At 49.7% G+C, this 8,628-nt stretch overlaps 1 protein-coding gene across 6 annotated transcripts in view; it reads right to left on the reverse strand.

The window, feature by feature from the left end:
* MED15 (mediator complex subunit 15) overlaps positions 1-6,993 on the reverse strand; it is a 75,422-nt gene extending 68,429 nt beyond the window's left edge. For 5 of the 6 annotated variants that reach the window (XM_008072308.1, XM_021719419.1, XM_008072300.1 and 2 more), the window contains exon 1: positions 6,804-6,993. In XM_008072308.1, coding sequence (XP_008070499.1) covers positions 6,804-6,871 — 68 coding nt within the window. In that variant the 5' untranslated portion in view covers positions 6,872-6,993. The remainder of the gene's footprint in view (positions 1-6,803) is intronic. The other variant, XM_021719425.1, reaches the window with a different exon arrangement.
* Positions 6,994-8,628: the final 1,635 nt, after the last annotated feature.

An 8,628-nucleotide genomic window follows, 5' to 3' on the forward strand; every position in this document is an offset into this window, starting at 1 on the left:
CTGCAGCAGAGGTCAAAGATCAACAGGGGCTTCCTGGCTGGTTCTTCCTTTGCTATTTGGGGTCAAATGACCCATGAGGAGTTGCTAAAATCAGAGCCACCAGCAGCAGGCTCCTCTACCTTACCTAGGTCTTTCAGTGTTCTTGGCTCGGGTTAACTTCAAGCTGTCCTTCCCCTTGCCTCTCAAAAAGGATGCAACCTCCCTGTGTAAGATTAAAAGGTGGTTTGCTTCTTTTGTCCTGCTATGGTCAGCAAGCATTCACTTGTAATATGCAGAGTAACTATAAACAGCAGTGGCCTCTCCTTGTGGCCTCATTTTCCACATCTTAAAAATGGGAGTAATGGCCGGTCACGGTGGCTCAAGCCTATAATCTCAGCACTTTGGGAGGCCAACGCGAGAGCACTGCCCGAGTCCATGGGTTCAAGACCATCATGGGCAATTTGGTGAGACCTCGTCTCTACGATAAATCAAAAAATTAGCTGGGCGTGGTGGCGTGTGCCTGTAGTTCCAGCTACTTGGAATGCTGAGGCAGAAGGATTGCCTGAACCCAGCAGGTCAAGGCTGCGGTGGCCGTGAGTGTGCCATTGCACTCAAGCCAGAGCAACAGAGTGAGACTCCGACTCAAAAAAAAGGGAGTAGCAAGTGCATCTAATGACAGGGCAAGCAGGAAGAGGTAAAGTCGACATTTGTCAACTCCTGCAACAGGACTTGGTATAGCATGCCCACTGCATATCAACTGCTACTGAGAAAGTTCTGTAAAAGGCTGAGGTGAAAGGATCGCCTGAGCCCAGCAGGTCGAGGCTATAGTAACTGTGGTGTGAGCATGCCATTGCACTCCAGCCTGGGTGACGACAGTAAGAGTGAGACTCTGACCCCCGGCCCCCCCCCCAAAAAAAAGAGCTTGCCACTGCACTCCAGCCTGTGTGACAGACTGAGACACCAACTCAAAAAAAAAAAAAAAAAGAAAGAAAAGGAAAAAAGAAAACTCTGGACTCCTGAGCAAACGACTGAGGGCTCCAGGCTCCTCAGGCCGCTGTCAACAACTGGTCTAGACTCTCAGCAATCACTTCCTGTTTGTCCATCAGAAGCAGCCTTCTGGGGACACTGAGGCTGTGGAGAGGAGCACAGGGATGGACAGACCCCGGCCTCAGGGAGCAGACTTTCTAGCAATGGATTATATACAGGCACTTGCTAGCCAGCGCAGCTGTTTAAACAACCTGACTATGAAGAAAGCAGGAGCATTCAGCAGCTTCCCCTGTGGAAAACAGGGGCTAGAGGGCATAGAGCTGTTGGAAGGCCTGAGTAGGAAATGCCACAGAAAAAGCTTGGCCAAAACTCTGCTGTCTTCTGCCTGTAGTATGGACTATGACCCACAGGCAAGGGGATCCGGGCTTTCAAGTCTAAGAGTACAATCTATCCTTCTGAAGACCTCTCCAGACCCTTGGAAATTGCTGTTTGGTTGTGTTTTGTTCTTTGTTCCTTGTGTTTTGTTTTATTTTGATTCTGGCTAAAGGATATTTGACTTTCCGCTTGTAGTCTAGGCCAAACTCTCTGTATGTCCCAGGCACTGGATCTGGAGCTCACGTCTCCCTGGAAACACCACCTGAAGAGGTAGCTGACCTGCCTGCCCCAGCTCTACTCCATGCTCCCCCTGAACTCCTCCTGGCATTTCACCAGAGTCCCAATACTGGGCTATCCTTCCCCATCTGGGTCTCCTTCCCTCTGTATTCTGTTCTGCTCAATGGACATTTATTAATTTCATTCCTATATGTGCAACTTGATGTACTGAAGGATGAGAGGGACAAAAGTCTCCAGAATAAGATGACAGGAAAAAAAGAACTGGGAGAAAATGATTGATGAAGTCTTTTAATTCAGAGCTTAAATATCTTCTGCAAATCCATTCTGTCAGGTGCAGTTCTAGTCACTACAGATGCATGCTTGTTCTCTAGAAGCCTCAGAGACATGCTCAGCATTAATCCAATAATCCCGCAAGAAGTCTCAAACCCCACCAAAGGCCAGCTCAAAAGTTCTAAGGGCAGCTTCTTCTGCAGTCTCTTCAGGGAGAGTGGGTGTTCAATAAAGAGCTGACATAAACCTACCAACAGTTTCCTAACTACCCTCTCCATAAGCTCCTTCGAGTGCCATCAATTCCCTTAACCAGGCTTAGAGTTATCACCTTCACTATCCAAGGCTACAGAATCTCCTACTCCCACAAGGACACAGAAGGAGGCATCAGGGAGCTCATCACTGAGTTCTAAAACATCTGCAAGGGCTTACACAGAGGTCTCTTCATTTTCACTCCCATCATTCCTATGAGACATATTGGCCTCCTACCATTGATAAGGAATATGATTCAGAAAGGTCAACTTGGCTAACATGAAAAAAGCAGGGGTTCCAGAGCATCACAATACGTACTGGCTCACACTAAGAACACAACTATAGTAAGACAGGTGGCTCACACAGTCCCAGGAAAATACTACTCCTGCACTCTTCAATAAGTATTTTATATGCCCAGTGCCATGCTTCACAGGACTGGAGTCCTACAGGAAGCTAAAAAGGGCTGAGATAAAACATATTAGATAGGGTGATCCACTTTAGGCAGTAGGCAGGGAGGGATTCTCTGAGTATTTGATACTGAACAGACACCTCTTAAAAGTAGAGAAGGAGCGGGTTCGAGACCCGCCTGGGCAGGCAAGATCTCATCTCTACAATAAATCAAAAAAAATCAGCCGGGCGTGGTAGCGCATGCCTATAATTCTGGCTACTTGGAAGGCTGAGGCGGAAGGATCGCCGGAGCCCAGCAGGTCAAGGCTGCGATGGCCGGGAGCGGCCACTGCACTCCAGTCTGGGCGACGGAGTGAGACTCCAACTCAAAAAAAAAAAGTAGAGAAGGAGCTGAGCTGGGCATGGCAACTCATGCCTGCAACCCCAGCACTTTGGGAGGCAGAGGTGAGAGGACTGCCTGAGTCAAGGGGTTTGAAACAAGCCTGGGCAACTTGGCAAGACCTCGTCTCTATAATACACCAAAAAATTAGCTGGGCGTGCTGGCGCGTACCTCTGGTTCCAGCTACTTGGAAGATTAAGGTGGAATGATCCCCTGAGCCCAGCAGGTCAAGGCTGCAGTGGCCGTGAGTGTGCCACTATACTCCAGCCTGGAAGACAGTGAGACTCTGACTCAAAAAATAAATTAAAATTTTAAAAAAAGAAGAGAAGGAGTTGATCATAAATATGAGGGAGGGCCTACCCATTTTTGAATACTTGATAATAAACTGGTTAAAAAGAAAGAGCTTGGGATGTTCAAGAAGCTGAAAAACCAGAGAGGCTGGAACAGGGTGGGGGAAGGAGGAGAGGTGGCTAAGCCAGGTCAGGGTGAGGGGCTAGTAGGGTACGTGATCTGGAGTTTTACTCTAATGCTAAGGGAAGGTGCTGATTGGGGTGCAGCAGGGCAATAGGACTGTGATCTTTAGGCTGCACATCAGGCCTCACCCTTACTTGCACTACTGGAGGAGAAAGGACGGGACTAGAAGGAGAGAGAGGGGAAGCCCGCAGCCCAGGATGGGCCCCAACAAGATAGAGGCAGTGGAAGGCTAAGAAGAGGCTACAGAGTCCCTGCAAGGTCTGTCTTGTCATGTTTCTCCTAACCAGCTTCAACTCAAAATCACATTTTCTCAGCAGGAACCAGGAGACTAGATTAGCCCATGCTCTGGGGCACTGTTCCCTAGGCTTTTGGTCAAAATACTCAAGAGCTAGGCAGAAACAGAGCACTAACAGATGCTTTATCCTCCATCTAAATGTAACAGTTCTTCACTATGCTGCCTTTATTTCCTCACCAACTATAAGTTACTTGCGTTCAAAGCATTTCCCAAAATGACCAACTTTAAACAACAGCATAAACATAGGAGGAAGTTGGAATTAAGGATTATGTCGAGAATCCTAATGCAAACCTTCTTTTTCAACCCTATGAACACAATAAATTAAGGCACCAAAAATCATGACTTTCAAAGTGAACCCTGGAGAGAAAATGAACACATCTTAGAACTGAGAAAACTGAGAACACCCACAATCACCTCAGGAAGGCAACTTCTGAAACTGCTCCACCCAGTTGTGATAGAATACCCCTCACTCCTAAAATATCCATGCCCTAATCCCTGGAACCTGCGAATATGCTACATTGTACTACAAAAGGAATTTTACAGATGTAATTAAGGTTACAGACTTTAAAATAAAGAGATTATCCTGGATTATCTGAGTAGGCCAAATTTAACCTGAGCTCTAAAAAGCAGAGAATTTTCTTTAGCTGAAGTCAGAGAGATGTGGCAGAAGAACTGGCACTCACTAGAGGGGCCACACAGAAATCATGAAAAGGAATATCAGCAGCTTCTAGGAACAAAGATTGTCTTCTGGTTAACAGCCAGAAAGGAAAGAGAGCACCTCAGTCCTAGAAGTGCAAAGAACTGAATTTAGCCAACACCATGAATGGGTTTGGAAGTTGATTCCACCACAGAGCCTCCAGTAAGTAATGCACCCAGCCAACATCCTGATTTCCTTGTAAAACCCTAAGCAGATGAGTCTACCTGGATCTTAAAAACTACCAGATTGTGTTGTTTTAAGATGCTTACTTTGTTACTGCAGCATTAGAAAAATAATACATAAGCAGCAATCTGGCAGAACAGAAAAAAGAAACAACTCAGTTCTGCAGGAAGCAAAAGAAAGTTAAACTATGAAGCACCCACTCTCAACATCCAGAAACTCTTCAGTTGCCTTCCCAGCCCTCTGACACTTCCCCACCCCCATTTCCTTTGATGACAACTCATTCTTCCAGTTCTTAAATTCTGGATTTTTCCCAAACAGAAATCCATGTCCCTGGGGGGCTTTTCTTGCAGGAGCCATTTCTTGCAGGGCTATCTCTCAAGATTTCACCTATACACAACTCCAGTGCATCCGGAAAACACTGTTCACTGATTCTGCATATCCACAGAAATGTCCCAAGGCTATTCTGCTTAGAGCCCTGAGTCACTAACTCTAGTCTCCACTCTTTCTACAGTACTAAGAGGTTTCCCAGCATTCAGCCTGGCTTCCTTCCTTCCCACAAAGCTTCACTCCACCCTCCATCCAGTTAGTCATCAAGAATTGTCTACACTGCCCTTCCTCTGGAATCTGCCTTCCTCTTTCAGTTTCTACCACTGTCTAATGAAGGCCTTTAATCTCCCACCTGACTAGGTCAATCCACAACCACTTTATGGAACAATGTGACAGGCAGTGAGCTAGCAGTGGGAATACAAGGGTGGAAAAAAGACAGGCCTCCATCATGTAAGTGCTCAAAATTCTCTTAATGGCCTAATTGGCCTCTCTATCCTTGATCCACCTCCAGGGACCCTTGGGATAGTCTCACTCTGGCATTTTACTGCCTCAAAGAATGCCACATGCCAAATACAGGCTCCACTCCTTAGCACAACACCCCCACCACTAACGTGCCAGCACCTGCTCACTCTCATTCCATTATCTCCTGAACTTCCTTATTCTTCAAGCCCCGGAACTCCCGACCTACAAGGTCTTCCATGTAGTCAGTTTGCTCATGCTCCCTGACTCCCCAGCTTGGAACAGTGGCGACTCACACTCCTACCTGTCTTTCTAGGATTCAATTTATCGGTCACCTATTCCCCAAGGCTGCTCCTGGCCTGCTCAAGTTAACTGCCACTTCGCAGGAAGCCTCTGCAGTGTACAAAACATTATGGAGAACTGGCAGATTCAGTGACTCTTCCTTTACCGGCAGTGCCATCCCTCAAGAAAGGGGCTGTGTCTCAAGCAAATCTGTGCGAGCACAACCCGCCAGTAAGCTCATTCAAAAACTAAATGGGCCGGGCTCGGTGGCTCAGCCTGTAATCCCGCACCTTTGGGAGGCTGAGGTGAGTGGATTGCCTGAGCCCACGGGTTCGAGACCCGCCTGGGCAGCAAGACCTCATCTCTACAATAAATCAAAAAATCAACCAGGCGTGGTAGCGCATGCCTGTAATTCCGGCTACTCGGAAGGCTGAGGCGGAAGGATCGCCGGTGCCCAGCAGGCGAGGCTGCGGTGGCCGGGAGCGGCCACTGCACTCCAGTCTGGGCGACCGAGTGAGACTCCAACTCAAAAAACAAAAAAACAAAAAAACTAAACTAAATGAACAAACAGGCGGTGGTGAGGGGCTGGAGTTCCGTTGGGAGGGGGGACTGACCCCTGCAGAACCGACGATCCCCGCTTCCTGACAACCGCTTCCTGCCATTCTTTGGCAAAGTTCACATTCCTTCGGGAGGTCACCGTGAGATTCTCCGTTCCCACCGCCCACAGTCCAAACACCTACCCTCCCGATCTCATCTTCTATCCGTTCTCCTCCAATCGCTTTCCTGACGCGCTTTTCTGGAAGAGAAACCACGAAGCACTCACCCTGCTAAACCCACTACAGACGGCTGTCTCTTTGCCTTTCCGTATTCAGGGTGGTTCAAAGCGGGGGAAAGTCTGCACCCAAAGCACACAAATGACGAATGAGAAAGCTCAGGACGATGACTCATAAGCCAGGGCTCCCTGGCTTGCAGAGCTCGGCCCCAGGATGGCTAACAAGCAGTCCGTATTCACTTCGGGATCAGCGAGGGAAGCCGGAAGTGTCCGCGCCCTGGGATCCACGCGGGTCCCCAGTGCCTTCGGTCTACCGGCGCCCTCGGTCCCCCTCGGGTCCTGGCGACGGCGATCTCCCGCGGGTCCTGCCCCGGCCTCGCCCGCCGCGCAAGTGAAGAAAATCCGGCGATGCCGCCGGACTACTACTCACATTTGACTGACCAGCTTCTGCCGGAATGCGGCGCTCCGCCAGTCGGTCTCCTGCCCTGACACGTCCATGCCGGTTCCGCGCTCCCGCTGCCCTAGTCCCTCGGCCGCCGCCGCTTCAGCCGCAGCGCCAGGCCCAAACCCGGAAGCCCTCGGCGGCGCTTCGGCAGTGCCGGAAGTGGGGAGGGAATTGCGGGAAATAGAGTCGCACGCATGGACCTGTGGGAAATGGAGTTCCCCACCGCGTGCATGGCAGTCTCAGCCCCGCCCTCCTGTGTCCCGGGAGCAGCACCCGCTGTCGGACTGGGCCGATACAACAAATGCCAGGGCTGGAAAGAGCAGTGGTTAGGGGAACTCCTGGTACTGTCAGCTGCAGGCCCTAGCCGGGCCGCTTGCATTTCCTGCGACCCTACTGTGTGCTGGCCTCATCGAGGCCCAGCGATTCAGAGCCCCGGGGATGCCGGGCTGAGTTGCCAGCTATCTACAGCAATGCTGGCGAGAGAGTGTTCTGCATTTATCAAATGTGTATGAGCACCTACTGTGTGCCAGGCACTGTGCCAGAGCAACATAGTCCATGTCCCACTTTCCTGTGACTGCCTGCCAGCGCTGCCTGCAGAGAGCAGCCAGATAGAATCTCATCACCAAGCCGGGTGCGATGGCTCAAGCCTGTAATCCTAGCACTTTGGGAGTCCGTGGCAGAGGATTGCATGAGACCAGGGGTTCGACCAGCCTGGGCAACTTGGCGAGACCTCATCTCTACAATAAATTAGCCGGGTATGATGGCACGTGCCTGTAGTTCCAGCTACTTGGAAGGCTGAGGTGGAAGGATCACGTGAGCCCCGAAAGTTCAGGCTGTGGTGGCCATGAGCGTGCCACTGCACTCCAGCCTGGGCGACAGAGTGAGACTCCGACTCCAAAGAAAAAATAAGAATCTCATCACCACTTCTCTCCTTTTGGAGTCTCAGATCCAACCAACGACTCTATTATGTCGGGATTGGGGATGTGTGGAACCTAAACCATATTTATTTATTTTTATTTATTTATTTATCTTTTGAGTTGGAGTCTCACTCTGTCGCCCAGACTGGAGTGCAGTGGCGGCTTCCGGCCACCGCAGCCTCGACCTGCTGGGCTCCTGCGATCCTTCTACCTCAGCCTTCCGAGTAGCCGGAATTACAGGCATGCGCTACCACCCCGGCTGATTTTTTGATTTATTGTAGAGATGAGGTCTCGCCAAGTTGCCCAGGCGGGTCTCAAACCCGCGGGCTCCGGCAATACACTCACCTCAGCCTCCCAAAGGCGAGGAATTATGGGCTGAGCCACCGAGCCCGGCTCATATTTATTAATATTTAGTTATTTGTTTGTTTGTTTGAGAACTCGGCTGGAGTACAGTGGCACATTAACAGCTCACAACAGCCTTGGCTTCCTTCCTGGGCTCAAGCGATCTTTCCTGAGTACCTGAGACTACAGGCACTTGTCACCACTCCCCAGTTTTGTTTTGTTTTGTTTTGGGTAGAGATGAGGTTTTGCTATGCTGCCTAACCTGGGTCTCGAACTCCTGGCCTCAAGCAGTCCTCCTGCTTCAACCTCCTAAAGTGCTGGGATTATAGGTGTGAGCCACCACACCTGGCCTGTTTATTAATTTTTAGACATGGACTTTCCTGTTAGGCTAGTATCCATGTCTCATTTTGAGGCAGGGTAGCTAGCAAAGTTTAGACATAGATACTTTTCCCACAGGTAGGTCTTAGGAAGCATTCAGATATTTTTAAAATTACGTTTTACTGCAAACCAAACTGGCAGCCTACCCTGCCCCCTCAGCCAATCAAAAGAAA

Source organism: Carlito syrichta, unplaced genomic scaffold (genome assembly GCF_000164805.1).
Source record: "Carlito syrichta isolate Samal-C Ts95f unplaced genomic scaffold, Tarsius_syrichta-2.0.1 Scaffold115573, whole genome shotgun sequence".
Lineage (NCBI taxonomy): Eukaryota > Metazoa > Chordata > Mammalia > Primates > Tarsiidae > Carlito > Carlito syrichta.